This window comes from Capricornis sumatraensis, chromosome 8 (genome assembly GCF_032405125.1).
Source record: "Capricornis sumatraensis isolate serow.1 chromosome 8, serow.2, whole genome shotgun sequence".
Classification (NCBI taxonomy): Eukaryota; Metazoa; Chordata; class Mammalia; order Artiodactyla; family Bovidae; genus Capricornis; species Capricornis sumatraensis.
This window is the reverse complement of record NC_091076.1, coordinates 23,544,490-23,561,965: the sequence shown is the minus strand read 5'-3', so window position 1 is coordinate 23,561,965 and position 17,476 is coordinate 23,544,490. Positions and strand designations below refer to the sequence as shown.

Below are 17,476 nucleotides of genomic sequence, written 5' to 3'. Positions count from 1 at the left end.
TTCCAGGAGCCATTCTTTTCTAAAGGAATCTGTGAACACAGGAGAAAGGGTTCCATCAGAGAACAACTCAGCTCTTCCACTGTTTCTCCTCCTATGAAAGAGGATACACACTGTGAATGCCTGACACTATCCCAACCTGGTCCCATAGAGTCTGCCTTTTCCATGATCAGGATACAGAGTGATGTGGACTTGCCTTTATTAGAGCTTTTATAAGCTAAATATAATAAAGGACATCAAAATCATCCTAGAGAGGGAAGGCAAGTGCTGCCATATGCAAACATACCTTCTTGGAAAACCCAGGGAAAGGAAGGATGGACAAGGATGTAATTCTTGTGCTCTCATCTCAGCTTTCCTTCATTTCTGTGAACTCTTCCCTCATCAGTCTTCTCGTTGCAGATAGTCTTTACATGGCAGGAACACTGTTTCTAAATCAAGATGAGGGGGCCTGAGTCTAGGAGAATTAAGTTACCAACCTTGTCACAGAGTAAAAATAATGCAGGTAGAAGAATGAGAGATCTCCCTACTTAGAGGAATCTGCCTGACTGTTATGTCCTTTGAGCCCTCTAATATTCTCTGATTCCTCTCCAACAGATCCTTCCACTAGTTTCACTTCAGACTCAACAGCACAAAATGAGAGAATGGTCCATGGACTTTCATCTCAAAACAAGGAATACGTATTGTAAATTAAATTCAGAAACTCACTCAACTGTGTTTAAAACTTCAGGTCTGGCTCGCTTACCCTAGGTCTTTACCCTGTTGGTTCTGGAAATGTCATTTCACGTTCTCCAAACTTGATCCTTTTGATTTTAGGGGAAAGGAGATAGACATTAGTTCACCTATGCTCTGGAAATCTTTTGAACTTCTATAATTTCTGATATTTTCAGTGTTCTCAAATGACAGAAGAAAATAATCTTTTATTATCATACTTGCTACTTGATTAGACACAGAAGATTTAATGTGAGAATAATGATGTAATGTACTTGGTGAAAAGCAGGTTAGAGGCTTGCTTGGTCTCCTCTCCAGGATGTAGATTATATGTATAATATGGAATAAGGAAATTATGAATTCTGGTTCACATTCTGTCTTTAGTTTTTATGGATCTACTCTTTTACTCATTTTTTCTTTATTCTAGGGACTGTACATTACTCAGGTAGATACAAAGTGAATTCCCATCTCCTCATTGGGGAAGCTACTAAATTGTCTCATTCCCTCTTTATTCAGATTTAATAAGTGGACATGTTTGTGTAAGAGATCTACTTTCAGGTTTCTTTATTTTTTTTTAATCAGAAATTCTTTAAATTTTGCAGTGGCTCATTTCAGTTGTTCTCTCTGAGATGTCTCTGAAAGACTCTGTAATATAGTACATCCCTTCTATAGTTTATGCTTTTAACATATACCTGAAATTCCTGCTTGACTCTTCTACTGGCTCATTTTTTGTAATATTCCAGTTATCAATTTTTTCTCATCATAGAAAAGAATAGGAGCCATGGATTTAGAGTATTGTGAATCCCACTTTCCTTCTTCCTCTTTTACAAGCTACATCATTTGGGAAAAGTTATTTAATCTCTTGTTTCTCCTATGTAAAATAAGGAATGCTAAAATAGCATCCTTTTCATTGAGCTGTTGTGTTAACTAAATGAAAAAAAAAAGTTAAATTGTTTGGACACCATCTGGCATATGATAGTCAATAAATATCAGCTGTTATTATTCATGTTCTCATAACTTTCACTAGATTCTGTTTCATAACAGTCATCAGACTTCTTCCCTTTGTGTTCTCTATAAACTGTAAATTCTATAAGGACAAACATTTATTCTATCTTGTTAACTCTTTGGATCCTGAATCTAAGTCATATTAATGTTGTCTAAGAGCTTTCAGAATATACTCAAAACTTCTCTCATACTAAGCTATAACACGGAGAAGGCAATGGCACCCCACTCCAGTACTCTTGCCTGGAAAATCCATGGATGGAGGAGCCTGGTAGGCTGCAGTCCATGGGGTCGCGAACAGTCAGATACGACTGAGCGACTTCACTTTTACTTTTCTCTTTCATGCATTGGAGAAGGAAATGGCAACCCACTCCAGTGTTCTTGCCTGGAAAATCCCAGGGACGGCGGAGCCTGGTGGGGTGCCATCTATGGGGTCGCACAGAGTCGGACATGACTGAAGCGACTTAGCAGCAGCAGCAGCAAGCTATAACATCTACAACCACAATGACCTCATCCATGTCCCTTAGCCACCACACAATTTCTGAATTTATCTTTAAACTGGACTACTGTAATGTTGAACTGTAGTGGCTCCTAACTATTATTTTTATAATTTTCCCACATATTCACTCTTATTTGGTCATGAACATTACTGCTAGAATAAGTTCTGAAAACAGAGATCTGTCCCTCCCTAGTCCAAGAACTTCCAATGGTTCTCCTTTACACACTTGATAAATGGAGCTATGTAGTAAAGATATAATTCTCAAAACTATGATTTAGGCTTGGTTAAAACTAAAGGCAAAATTGAGTCAGAGTTATCCTTGATGAGAAGCCATGAAATTACCATTTTGATTGATCAAAGTATTTTGCACACATTACATATGGTACAAAATTTTAACCTTCTCAAAACATATAAACAACACTGCATAATGTTTTCTTTTCAGAGACCACTCAGTTCTCTTGGGAGATTCAGTGCATTTTAGAAATATACATGTTTGTGTTTGAAAAATAAACCTGCATGGGTCTATATTAAAAAATGCTACTTATATTGAGTGGAAGAAGGGAGAAGAATATCATTCTATGATTTAAAAAACCAATACAATATTGTAAAGTAATTAGCCTCCAATTGAAATAAATAAATTTAAATTAAAAATAAATAAATGTAAAAAAAAGAAAAGGAAGTTCTTTTATGATAGAAAAGCATCAAAATCTCAAAAATATTTTTTTCAAAATGCTTTAAGAAAAGAAGGTCTTCACAAACAAAACAATTATTTGTGTTTCCACAGTTATGGGATTTGGTTGTTTTTGTTTTTGTTTTTCCTGGTAAGGTGATTTAGTTGCTAAGTCATGTCCAGCTCTGCAACTCTGTGGACTGTAGCTCACCAAACTCCTCTATCCATGGGATTCTCTGGGCAAGAATACTGAAGGGGAATGCCAGTTCCTTCTCCAGGGGATCTTTCTAACCTGGGAATTGAACCTGAGTCTCCTACATTGCATGTAGATAGTTTACCAACTGAGATACAAGGGAAGCTCATTTTTAGTATGGCAACCTTTTAAAAGACAGAGCTGGTGTGTGGATTTATCTCTGGGCTTTCTATTTTGTTCCATTGATCTATATTTCTGTCTTTGTGCCAGTACCATACTGTCTTGATGACTGTGGCTTTGTAGCAGAGCCTGAGGTCAGGCAGGTTGATTCCTCCAGTTCCATTCTTCTTTCTCAAGATGGCTTTGGCTATTCAAGGTTTTTTGTATTTCCATACAAATTGTGAAATTATTTGTTCTAGCTCTGTGAAAAATACCGCTGGTAGCTTGATAGGGATTGTATTGAATCTATAAATTGCTTTGGGTAGTATACTCTTTTTCACTATATTGATTCTTCTGATCCATGAACATGATATATTTCTCCATCTGTTAGTGTCCTCTTTGATTTCTTTCATCAGTGTTTTATAATTTTCTATATATAGGTCTTTAGTTTCTTTAGGTAGATATATTCCTAAGTATTTTATTCTTTTCATTGCAATGGTGAATGGAATTGTTTCCTTAATTTCTCTTTCTGTTTTCTCATTGTTAATTTATAGGAATGCAAGGGATTTCTGTGTGTTGATTTTATATCCTGCAACTTTACTAAGTCTACAAGCAATGAATGCTGGAGAGGGTGTGGAGAAAAGGGAACCCTCTTACACTGTTGGTGGGAATGCAAACTAGTACAGCCACTATGGAGAACAGTGTGAAGATTCCTTAAAAAACTGGAAATAGAACTGCCTTATGACCTAGCAATCCCACTGCTGGGCATACACACTGAGGAAACCAGAATGGAAAGAGACACGTGTACCCCAATGTTCATCGCAGCCCTGTTTATAATAGCCAGGACATGGAGGCAACCTAGATGTCTATCAGCAGATGAATGGATAAGAAATTTGTGGTACGTATACACAATGGAGTATTACTCAGCCATTAAAAAGAATACGTTTGAATCAGTTCTAATGAGGTGGATGAAACTGGAGCCTATTATACAGAGTGAAGTAAGCCAGAAAGAAAAACACCAATACAGTATACTAACACATGTATATGGAATTTAGAAAGATGGTAACGATAACCCTGTATGCAAGACAGCAAAAGAGACACAGATATATAGAACAGTCTATACATCTATAGAACATTCTAACAATCCTGTGGCGGATTAATGTTGATGTATGGCAAAACCAATACAATATTGTAAAGTAATTAACCTCCGGTTAAAATTAAAAAAATAAAATAAAAGACAGAGCTGAGAGACTGCTCAGCCCTGATGAGTGATAATGAATGAAAATTAAAATTGTCCTGTGAAATTTTGTATGTAGGCCTATTTCAAACATCTTAGTTCTCCATTTCTTGTTTAGAATCTTCCCAATAAAATATAAGAAAAAGTATATAAATGAGGTAGCATTTTGAAAAAGAATCCACATTTCACACCAACTTAGAGAAAGCTGTGTCCTGGTTCATGGGCACAGAGAAACCCAGGGCTTATGAGATTGACTTTAAGCGTTAATACCTTCAGCAGAACTGTAACTTCCCTTAACACACTTCAGTGCCAATCACGTAATTCAAGAAAGCAAAAACTACTAAGGATAACTGTGTTAGGTGTGTAAAATACTCTGATTTGATCCTCCATCCACTTAAAAGTCCAAATAGAGAGATACACAGTTCCATTGCTAACTAAAACATGATTTAGTTGCCTTCTTTAGCATGTTACCACCTGCAGTTGGGCTGTACTCTAAGTTGGGCTTCCCTTGTGGCTCAGCTGGTAAAGAATCCACCTACAACTTGGGGGACCTGGGTTCGATCCCTCTGTTGGGAAGATCCCCTGGAGAAGGGAACGGCTACCCACTCCAGTATTCTGGCCTGGAGAATTCCATGGATTGTATAGGTTGCAAAGGGTCAGACACAAGTGAGCGACTTTCACACTGTATTCTATGTTACTTACAATTTTTCAAGTTAGCCAAAGATAAAAATTACTCATTTTAAAGAGCAGTTCATTTATGCAAATGAACCGGTTTCATATTAGTTTTGAGGTTCTCGAAAGATTAGTGACAGGGCTCAACTCACTTTGGGGATATTCAAATCATTATAAAATACATAACAGAGTAGATGCAGCTCTACTCAGTAGGTTTCCAAATGGCCCAGTTACGTCCGCTTGTTTAGAGACACATTTGTTCCCATTTGAAAAACAGGTTTATATAGGGAAACACTAGTTTAAACAGACTCTAACCGATATTGAACATTTTATATTGTTAAGAGAAAATCAATCTGTTCATATTGCTGTTAGGTGATGGAATATGAATGGTCATTGAAAAGCATCAGCCAAGGATTTCTTTGTGCTGAACATCTAAAAACAAAACCAGTCAAAAATCAACTCTGGCAAATTTCAAAATGCACAAATACTGACTGGAGATTAAGAAAGCTTTAAATAAAGAATATTATTCAAATTACCTTAGAAAATGTTTACATTTTCACTGATACAGCATATTGAGGAGTTTTAAAGTAGCACATTTTTGCCTTAAAAATTAATTCAACATCATCTCTCATATGAACAAAGTGACTCAGTTACATATATATATTCTTTCCATATTCCTTTACATTGTAGTTTATCATAGGATGTTGAATGTAGTTCACTGTGCTATACAGTAGGTCCGTGTTATTTATCCATCCTATGTGTAAGAGTTTTACTAACCCAGGCTCCCAATCCTTTCCCACTCACCGGGTGTCCTTTGCTTTCATGAAATCTGTCTTGATTCATGCCCTCCAGAGGAGGAACCCAGTAGAACCTGGTTTATTTCTTTCACGTTATCATTATTATCCAAGCTGCAGTTTGATGTTTCTGCACCTAAAAATCTATATGAGTACAGCCTCATAAAATCCAAAAATCACAGAAATAATCTAGTTATTCAAAGGTCATCTAGCCCTGTTGATTTAACATTTTAAATCTTAAATAACTGAAGCTTTCACCCTATCTAGAGAAATCTGGTGATCTAGAGAATATTTCTAGGGCTGTCCACAAAGAGTGGATCCATAGGTAAGCATTTTCATTACCCAACATAGTTCTGTATAAATTACTTCTTTTTTTCTTGATGCAATTACTCCTCATGATTTATCTCCTATAACTGATGCTCTCTATCTACCCACTTTTATTTTTAAACTTGTGAAGACTTTATGTAAATCATTATCCACTCTTGGCTTCCCTTTCCCATCCATGCAAAACATGTATTTTGATGATCAGTTATGTGTCAACTTGGTTGACAAAAGTAAAAAATAAAACTCCTTGTCAAAAGGAGTTTACACTAAACAATTACAGATGCAAAATGGATTATCCTTGATAGTCTTAGAACCTTCAATCTCTGGCATTTAAACAAGATATATTCTTCTTAAGTGAAATATGGAAAATTAAGAGTGAAAACAGAGTATCTTATTCATCCTTCTCATTGCAAGTGACAGATAAAAACACTTCCAGTGATATGTTTTCAGTCTCAGTTCAGTTCAGTTCTTTTCAAGGGCTCAGTCCTGTCCAAATTTTTGCAACACCATGAACTGCAGCGTGCCAAGCGTCCCTGTCCGTCATCAACTCCCAGAGCTTTTGAGTGTGTATTAGTTGCTCAGTTGTGTCCGACTCTTTGCGACCCCATGGATTGTAGCCTGCCAGGCTCCTCTGTCTATGGGATTCTCCAGACAAGAGTACTGGAGTGGGTTGCCATTTCCTTCTCCATAAACTGCCTCTGTGTGTGTGTGTGTGTGCGTGTGTGTGTGTGTGTTAGTTGCTCAGTCATGTCCGACTCTTTGTGACCCCAGGGATGGTAGCCCACCAGGCTGTTCTGTCCATGGGATTTTCCAGGCAAGAGTATTGGAGTGGTTTGCCATTTCCTCTCCATACAACTCAAACTCATGTCTGTTGAGTCAGTGATGCCATCCAACAATCTCATGCTCTGTCTTCCCCTTCTCCTGCCTTCAATCTTTCCCAGCATCAGGGTCTTTTCCAGCAAGTCAGATGGCCAAAGTATTGGAGCTTCAGCTTCAGTATCAGTCCTTCCAATGAATATTTAGGACTGATTTCCCTTAGGATGGACTCGTTGGATCTCCCTGCTCTCCAAGGGACTCTCAAGAATTTTCTCCAACACCACAGTTCAAAAGCATCAATTCTTCAGCGCTCAGCTTTCTTTATAGTCCAACTTTCACATCCATACATGACTACTGGAAAAACCATAGCTTTGACTAGATGGACTTTTGTTGACAAAGTAATGTCACTGCCTTTTAATATGCTATCTAGGTTGTTCTCAGCTTTTCTTCCAAGGAGTAAGTGTCTTACTTTCATGGCTGCAGTCACTATCTGCAGTGATTGTGGAGCCCCCCAAAAAAGTCTCTCACTATTTCCATTGTTTTCCCAACTATTTGCCAGGAAATGATGGGATCAGAAAACGTTATCTTAGTTTTCTGAATGTTGCATTTTAAGCCAACTTTTTCACTCTCCTCTTTCATGTCCATCAAAAAGGTCTTTAGTTCTTTGCCAGAGTCCAACTCCAGCAGCCAGGGATTCAACCTGAAGAGATGAACGGGGTCAGTGATGAGACAGCCTCTCATTTTTCTTTTGGACTGCCCTTTTATTCCAAGTTTAAGATTCTCTTTTATACTTTTACAAAAACATTAGGCCAGAGGTTTGACATTTTCAGTTCCCCCTCTCCCAGATTTATTATCTCCATAAATCATTGTTGCTCTTGGAACAGAGTTCCTGCTTCAGGGATTCTCTCAGAATCAGCCTTATCATCTATTATCTACCTCTTCTAATGTGTCCTATAGTTAACTTGTGATTACATTGTAACTCATGCTACATTCCTCAGTTTACTACTTATGTTCCTAAATTCTGTGTGCCCCTAACATCCTGAGGTCACTATCTCTTAAAAAGGCTGCTAGCTATAGTATCTCTAGAAATTCCTAACTTCTATAAGCTATAGTAAAATATGCTAACTTTAAAACATTCCTTAAATCTTTAACTTGTAACTATTTTAATTATTTCTAAGCCCTAAATTCAGTAAACTCCTTTGCCATAGACATTTTCCTCACAAATAAGTTTCAGATAGCAATCTTTCCCATGGCTTCAAGCTATGGCTTATGTGTTCATCCTGGAACACTCTTTTGTAAAAGTTCTTGAACAAATGTCAATTATTAACTTTATGAATGGAGCTTCCCCTTCTGAGCACAGCTGCAGAAGGCTTTGTGCCTTTTCATGCTTCTCTCAAGAACAATAAGCACCTCAATATTCCTTTTCAGTCAACTCAGCCAAGGAGAGGAAAAGACAAGTCAGAATTACAAGGCCTAACTTCTTCATCCCGGGTCCATGCCTGCAGAATAAGGAGAGGACTGGGGCCATGCCTCCACTTTGTCAGTAATGCCTAACGCGGCTCCTGACAGTTCTTCTTCACTTTCAGCCATAAGGGTGGTGTCATTTGCATATCTGAGGTTATTGATATTCCTCCTGGCAACCTTGATTCCAGCTTATGATTCATGTAGTCCAGTATTTTTTCATGATGTACTCTGCATATAAGTTAAATAAGCAGGATGACAATATACAGCATTGACATATTCCTTTTCATATTGGAACCAGTCTGTTGTTCCATGTCCAGTTCTAACTGTTTCTTCTTCATCTGCATACAGATTTCTCAGGAGGCAGGTGAGATGATCTGGTATTCCTGTCTCTCTTGAACAATTTTTCCATGTTTTTGTGATCTACACAGTCAAAGACTTTGGCATAGTCAATAAAGCAGAAGTAGAACTTTTTCTGGAACTCTCTCACTTTTTCAATGATCCAACGGATGCTGGATCATCTGTTTACCTCTGGTTCCTCTTCCTTTTCTAAATCCAGCTTTAACATCTGGAAGTTCATGGTTCATGTACTGTTGAAGCCCGACTTGGAGAGTTTTGAGCATTACTTTGCCACCGTGTGAGATGAGTGCAATTGTGTAGTAGTTTAAGCATTCTTTGGCATTGTCTTTCTTTGGGACTGGAATGAAAACTGACCTTTTTCATTCCTGTGGCCACTACTGAGTTTTCCAAATGTGCTGCCATAGTGAGTGCAGCACATTCACAGAAATATTTTTAGGATTTAAAATAGCTCAACTAGAATTGTCTAGTGTTTTGAAATGCATTATTTGGAGAGTATTCATCTTTTCCCAGTGAAAAAATAATTTCAAAATGACAAATAAAATAAAGAGATAACATATTTACTATTTAATGACATAACTCAGCAGGAAATACAGATGATATGTAATTTGAAAACAGTAGGGAAAGCAAATACTTATATAAAAATGTAAATAAATCATTCAAGCAGGACTCAAATTTCTTTATGGTACTAGGTAAAAAAAGATAACATAAAGAATATGGTAAGAAAGCTGTCACTAAAATTAAAGAGATCTCACTGTCCTTTAACTCATGCATATAGTGAGTGTTTCTAATCAAAACTGTCTCCTCCTCAGGGTTTTTCTCAGAGCATGTTTGACATCTTTGTTCCTCACACTGTAAATTAATGGGTTAAGGAAGGGAACAGTATTGGTATAAAAGACAGAAGAGATTTTCCCCTCATCCATAGACACAGCAGAAGATGGTTTGAGATACATAAATGCCCCTGATCCAAAGAACAGAGACACAGCAATGATGTGGGAACTGCAGGTGCTGAAGGCTTTGGACCTGCCCTCCGTGGACTTGACATGGAGGATGTTGGACAGGATGAGACCATAGGAGACAAAGATTGTGAAACTGGGCACAATGATGTTGATGCCTACCACGATGAACATTTCCAATTCATTGATATAGGTACTTGTGCAGGAGAGCTCGAGCAGAGGGAGGATGTCACAGAAATAATGGTTGATGGTGTTTGCATCACAGAAGGTCAGTCTCAGCATGCATCCAGTGTGAGCCATGGCACCAGAAAATGCCATCAAGTAGCAACCAAACATAAGGCTGGAGCACACTTTAGGGGACATGATAACGTTATACAAAAGTGGCTTACAGATGGCCACATAGCGGTCATAGGCCATTGATGTCAACAGATAGCATTCAGAAATGACAAAAAAACAGTAAAAGTAGAGCTGGGTCATGCATCCCATATAAGAAATAATGTTCTTCTTTGATATGAAATCACTTAGCATTTTTGGTGTAAACACAGAAGAATAACAGAGGTCTATAGAGGACAAGTTAAAGAGGAAAAAATACATGGGGGTATGCAGATGTGAATTTAGCACAATTAGGATTATCAAGCCCAAATTCCCCAGCACAGTGATGATATATATTCCTAGAAATAAAAAGAATAGGGGGAGTTGGAGATCTGGTTGGTCTGTTAATCCCAACAGGATGAATTCAGTCACAAAAGAGTCATTTCCAGGAGCCATTCTTCTTTAAGGGAGTCTGTGGGCACAGGAGAAAATGTTCCTTTAGAGAACAACTCAGCGCTTGCCACAGTGTCTCATCTACAGGGGAGGGTAAACACTGGGAATGTCAGATACTAGTCCTACCTGGTCCAACAGAATCTGCCTTTATCTTTATCAGAATATAGAATGGTGTGGACTTATATAGGCTAAATGCAGCAAAGGAAATCACACACTTCAGAGTTAAGGCCAGTACTGTTCTATGCAAATACATTTCTGGAAACACAAAGGGCAAGAAGGATAGATCAGGACAGAGCCGCCTAATGTCTTTAAACATTCTGTGATGACCCTCTAACAGATTCCTCTGCCAGTTTCATGTAAGTCTCAGATCTACACAAAATGACAAACAATGGGCATGCATTCAGTGACTGTACCTTCATTTCAAAACAGGGAATAAGTATATAAATTGAATTCAGAAACTAACCTGAGCTCAGAAAACCTCAGGGCTCACTGCCTTATCCTTGGTCTTTACCCAGTTGGGGCTGGAAATGAAATTTCAGATTCCTGAGGCTTGATTTCTTTTATCCTGAGAGGTACGAGCCTAGACATATGGCTGAGAAGTCTCTCTGCACCACTATGATTTCTGATAGCTATTTCAGTCCTTTCAAGCAGCAGAGAAAATAAAGCCTTTTAATTATCACACTTGCTACTGGATTAGACACAGAGGATTCACAGTGAGTGTAATGATGAATGCACTTGGCAAAAACAAGCTAGAAGCTTCTCAATCTTTTCCCTAGGGAGTAGGTCATATGTATAGAAGGGAATATGGAAATCATATATCCTGGATCATGATCTGCCTTTAGTTCCTTTGGGACTCACTCTTTTGCTCTTTTTCATTTTACGTATGGTTCATCCCTCAGTGTAGATCCATAGTAAATTCCCATCTCCTCATTGTCTTCACCTCTGAACAGAGGCCACTACATTGCTTCATTCCCTTTTTATTCCAGCTTCTCAAATGGACATATCATCTGTAAGGCTCTTATTTCCAGGTTTCTGTGTTTTTTCATCAGAAAATTTTCAAATGTTTCAGTAACTCACTTCAGCTCTTCTCACTATGAAATGTCTCTGAAATAATTTGCAACATTGTATATTCTTTCTATAACTTATTTCTTAAATATAAATTTATTTATTTTAATTGGAGGTTAATTACTTTAAAATATTGTATTGGTTTTGCCATACATCAACATGAATCTGCCACAGGTATACACGTGTTCCCCATCCTGAACCCCCTTCTCCCCAACTCCCCATACCATCCCTCTGGGTACTTTAGGAAAAAAAAAAGAAAAAACTTGTAATTTCTATCTGATTCTCTCACTGGATCATTTTCTGCAACATGTCAGTAATTGGAGTTATCAATTTCTTCTCATCATAGAAATGAGTAGGGACTATGGAGCTAGAGAGAGCATTGTGAATCTTAACTTACCTACATCCTATAATTCTTTGGGAAATCTATTTAATCTTTCAGTTCAAAGTTGTAAAATTGGATGGTAAAAATGCTATCTCTTTTATCATGATGCAGAGTTAACTAAATGAAAAATATCTAAGTAAAATGGCTGAGTCAGTGCCTGGCATATGGTAAATAGTCAATACATATCAGCTGTCGTTATTCATGTTCTCATAAATTCTACTAGATTCTCCATCATAACACACATCAGAGTTTTTTTTTTTTTCTTTCTTCCCTGAATACCTGTGTTCCTTAATAAACTCTGAATTCTATAAGGAAAAATATTTTTCCTATCTTGTTTACTGTTTGGCTCCTAGATCTAAGCACAATGTAGAGAACATGGAAAGAACTTAATAAATATTTATGATAATCATGTTCTTTTTGTCCGAGAATGTATTCAACATTTTTCAAATGCTAAACCATAGCATCTAAAACCATAATGACCTCCACCCATGTACCTCAGCCACCACACAACTTCTGGCTTTTTGTGTTTAAGCTGAACTACTGTAATGTTGAATTATAGTGCTTCCTAATGATAATTTTAGTATTTTCCAAGATACTCCTATTTAGCCCTAAACACTGAGATCTGAAATCACAGCTCTGTCCTTCCCTAGTTCAATATTTTCAATGGTTCTCCATTACCCATTTGAAAATTGAAGCATGAATTAAAAGTATAATTCTCAAAATTATGATTAATCCTTCATTATAACTAAGGAAAAAACTGAGTCCATTTTATCTTTGATGAGAAGCCATGAAAATACCATTTTGATTGATATATGTATTTTGTGCAGATTAACCTTTGTAAAAATTTTAACCTTCTCAAAAATCTAAATAGAAAATTGGAGAATTTTTACTTTTTACTTGTCTTAAAAATTTTTTTTTTACTTGTCTTGGGAAGTTCAACCTATTCTATAAATATATGTGTGTTTGTGTGTGAAAAATAAAAGATATATATGTTTATATTTACACACATTGCTTATATATATTGGAAAGAAGGTTAAGAATACTACTCTATAATAAAATAGGGTTCTCTTCATAGTATAAAAGCATCGAACTCTCAAAAAAGTTCTTCAAACTGTTCATAAAGAAGGAGTTTCCTCCACAGTGACTTGTGCTATCATGATTATGTGATTTATTGATTTATTTTTTTGCATGGCAATGCCTAAGAGAGAGAGATGGAAAAGACCAATAGGCACTACATTTCTGATGAATCAAAATAAAGATAGTGTTATTTGAAATTTTAATTTTTGGCTTCTTTGAAACTTTACATAATTCTGTATTACTTATTTTGAATCTTTCCAAAATATTGTATAATATTTAAATCTACTAATCAAACTAAATCATGTAAGGAGCTGTATGATACATGATGCAGCATTATGAAAAAGGATTCAATGTAAAGATAAAATTACTAATTATATGAATTGAGGTTACAAATAACCCAGGAAACTTCACAAAAGCTTATAATATTTAATGAGAAGCTAGACAATAAACTGTGAGAAATTCTTAAAGGGATGGAAATACCGACCACCTAGCCTGACTGCTGAGAAACCTGTATACAGGTATACAGGTCAAAAGAAGCAACAGTTAGAACTGGACATGGAACAACGGACTGATTCCAAATTGGGAAAGGAGTACGTCAAGGCTGTATATTGTCATCCTACTTATTTAACTTACATGCAGAGCATATTATGCAAAATACTGGGCTGAATGAAGCACAAACTAGATTCAAGATTGCAGGGAGAACTATCAACAAACTCAGATATGCAGATGACAACATCCTTATGGCATAAATTGAAGTGGAACTAAGAAGTCTCTTGATGAAGGTGAAAGAGGAGAGTGAAAAAGCTGGCTTAAAACTCAACATTCAGAAAACCAAGATCATGGCATCTGGTCCCATTACTTCATAGGAAATAGATGGGAAAACAATGGAAACAGTGGCAGACTTTATTTTTTGTGGCTCCAAATCACTGCAGATGGTGATTGCAGCCATGAAATTAAAAGACGGTTGCCTCTTGGGAAAAAAGCTCTGACCAACCTAGACAGCATTTTGAAAAGAAGAGATATTACATTGCCCACAGACATCCATATAGCTAAAGCTATGTTTTTTCCACTAGTCATGAATGAATGTGAGAGTTGGAACATAAAGAAAGCTGAGTGCAGCATAATTGATGCTTTTAAAATTGTTGTGTTGGAGAAAACTCTTGAGAGTCCCTTGGACAGCAAGGCGATCAAGCCAGTCAATCTTAAAGGAAATCAGTCCTGAATATTCATCAGGCCCTCTATCTATCAGATCTAGTACCTTAAATCTATTTTTCATTTCAACTGTATAATCATAAGGAATTTTATTTAGGTCATACCTGAATGGTCTAGTGGTTTTCCCTACTTTCTTTAATGTAAGTCTGAATTTGGCAATAAGGAGTTCATGATCTGAGCCGCAGTCAGCTCCTGGTCTTGTTTTTGCTGACTGTATAGAGATTCTCCATCTTGGCTGCAAGGAATATAATCAATCTGATTTTGGTGTTGACCATCTGGTGATGTCCCTGTGTAGAGTCTTCTCTTGTGTTGTTGGAAGAGAGTGTTTCCTATGACCAGTGCATTCTCTTGGCAAAACTATTAGCCTTTGCCCTTCTTCATTCCGTATTCCAACGCCAAATTTGCCTGTTACTCCAGGTGTTTCTTGACTTCCTACTTTTGCATTCCAATCCCCTATAATGAAAAGGACATCTTTTTTGGATGTTAGTTCTAAAAGGTCTTGTAGGTCTTCATAGAACCGTTCAACTTCAGCTTCTTCAATGTTACTGGTTGGGGCATAGACTTGATATTGAATGGTTTGCCTTGGAAACGAACAGAGATCATTCTGTCATTTTTGAGATTGCATCCAAGTACTGCATTTCAGACTCTTTTGCTGACCATAATGGCTACTCCGTTTCTTCTAAGGGATTCCTGTCCACAGTAGTAGATATAATGGTCATCTGAGTTAAATTCACCGATTCCAGTCCATTTTAGTTGGCTGTTTCCTAGAATGTCAGAGTCAGGGGCAGTGGCCGGGAGGAGCTACCCCATGTCCAAGGAGTGGTGGCTGTGCGGGTGCAGGAGAGCCTAGAGGAGCTACTCCACGTTCAAGGTCAGGAGGGGCAACTATGAGGAGATACCCCTTGTCCAAGGTAAGGAGCAGTGGCTGCGCTTTGCTGGAGCAGCTGTGAAGAGATACCCCACGTTCAAGGTAAGAGAAACCCAAGTAAGATGGTAGGTGTTGCGAGAGGCAACAGAGGGCAGATACACAAACCATAATCACAGAGAACTAGTCAATCTAATCACACAGACCACAGCCTTGTCTAACTCAGTGAAACTAAGCTATGCCGTGTGGGGCCACCCAACATGGGCGGGTCAGGGTGAAGAGGTCTGACAGAATGCGGTCCACTGGAGAAGGGAATGGCAAACCACTTCAGTATTCTTGCCTTGAGAACCCCATTAACAGTATGAAAAGGCAAAATGATAGGATACTGAAAGAGGAACTCCCCAGGTCAGTAGGTGCCCAAATTGCTACTGGAGATCAGTGGAAAAATAATTCCAGAAAGAATGAAGGGATGGAGCCAAAGCAAAAACAACACCCAGTTGTGGATGTGACTGGTAATAGAAGCACAGCCCGATGCTGTAAAGAGCAATATTGCATAGGAACCTGGACTGTTAGGTCCATGAATCAAGGCAAATTGGAAGTAGTCAAACAGGAGATGGCAAGACCATTCAGGTATGACCTAAGTCAAATACCTTATGATTATACAGTGGAACTGAGAAATAGATTTAAGAGACTAGATTTGATAGACAGAGTGCCTGATGAACTATGGACGGAGGTTCGTGACATTGTAGAGGAGATAGAGATTAAGACCATCCCCATGAAAAGAAATTCAAAAAAGCAAAATGGCTGTCTGAGGAGACTTACAAATAGCTGTGAAAAGAAGAGAAGTGAAAAGCAAAGGAGAAATGGAAAGATATAAGCATCTGAATGCAGAGTTCCAAAGAATAGCAAGGAGAGATTAAAAAAAAAAAAAAAAAGCCTTCCTCAGCAATCAATGCAAAGAAATAGAGGAAAACAACAGAATGAGAAAGACTAGAGATCTCTTCAAGAAAATTAGAGATACCAAGGGAACATTTCATCCAAAGATGGGCTCGATAAAGGACAGAAATGGTATGGACCTAACAGAGGCAGAAGATATTAAGAAGAGGTGGCAAGAATACACAGAAGAACTGTACAAAAAAGAGCTTCACAACCCAGATAGTGACGATGTTGTGATCACTCACTTACAGCCAGACATCCTGGAGTATGAAGTCAAGTGAGCCTTAGAAAGCATCACTATGAACAAAGCTAGTGGAAGCGATGAAATATCAGTTGAGCTATTTCAAATCCTGGAAGATGATGCTGTGAAAGTGCTGCACTCAATATGCCCCCAAAAAGGGGAATCTCAGCAGTGGCCACAGGACTGGAAAAGGTCAGTTTTCATTCCAATCCCAAAGAAAGGCAATGCCAAAGAGTCCTCAAACTACCACCCAACTGCACTCATCTCATACGCTAGTAAACTAATGCTCAAAATTCTCCAAGCCAGGCTTCAGCAATACGTGAACCGTGAACTCCCTGATGTTCAAGCTGGTTTTAGAGAAGGCAGAGGAACCAGAGATCAAATTGCCAACATCCGCTGGATCATGGAAAAAGCAAGAGAGTTCCAGAAAAACATCTATTTCTCCTTTATTGACTATGCCAAAGCCTTTGACTGTGTTGATCACAAGAAACTGTGGAAAATTCTGAAAGAGATGGGAATACCAGACCACCTGACTTGCTTCTTGAGAAATCTGTAAGCAGGTCAGGAAGCAACAGTTAGAACTGGTCATGGAACAACAGACTGGTTCCAAACAGGAAAAGGAGTCAAGGCTGTATATTGTCACCCTGCTTATTTAACTTATATGCAGAGTACATCATGAGAAACACTGGCCTGGAAGAAGCACAAGCTGGAGTCAAGATTGCTGGGAGAAATATCAGCAACATCAGATATGAAGATGACACCACCCTTATGCCAGAAAGTGAAGAAGAACTAAAAGGGTTCTTGATGAAAGTGAAAGAGGAGAGTGAAAAATTTCGCTTAAAGCTCTACATTCAGAAAACTACATTCATGGCATCTGGTCCCATCACTTCATGGGAAATAGATGAGGAAACAGTGGAAACAGTGTCTGACTTTTATTTTTTTGGGCTCCAAGATCACTGCAGATGGTGATTGCAGCCATGAAATTAAAAGACGCTTACTCCTTGGAAGGAAAGTTATGACCAACCTAGATAGCATATTCAAAAGCAGAGATATTACTTTGCCAACGAAGTTGTGTCTAGTCAAGGCTA

At 37.9% G+C, this 17,476-nt stretch overlaps 1 protein-coding gene across 2 annotated transcripts; it reads right to left on the bottom strand.

Annotated features, from left to right (window-relative positions):
- Positions 1-9,680: 9,680 nt before the first annotated feature.
- LOC138083924 (olfactory receptor 8B3-like) lies at positions 9,681-15,094 on the bottom strand. 2 transcript variants are annotated; one of them, XM_068977912.1, is made up of 2 exons: positions 15,081-15,094; positions 9,681-10,614 (listed from the first exon to the last, which is right to left on the bottom strand). In XM_068977912.1, the coding sequence occupies exons 1-2, from the start codon at positions 15,092-15,094 to the stop codon at positions 9,681-9,683; spliced, it is 948 nt and encodes a 315-aa protein (XP_068834013.1). The 2 variants fall into 2 exon arrangements, with proteins under 2 accessions (XP_068834013.1, XP_068834014.1); XM_068977913.1 differs by lacking the exon at positions 15,081-15,094 and having other exon boundaries at positions 9,681-10,622.
- Positions 15,095-17,476: the final 2,382 nt, after the last annotated feature.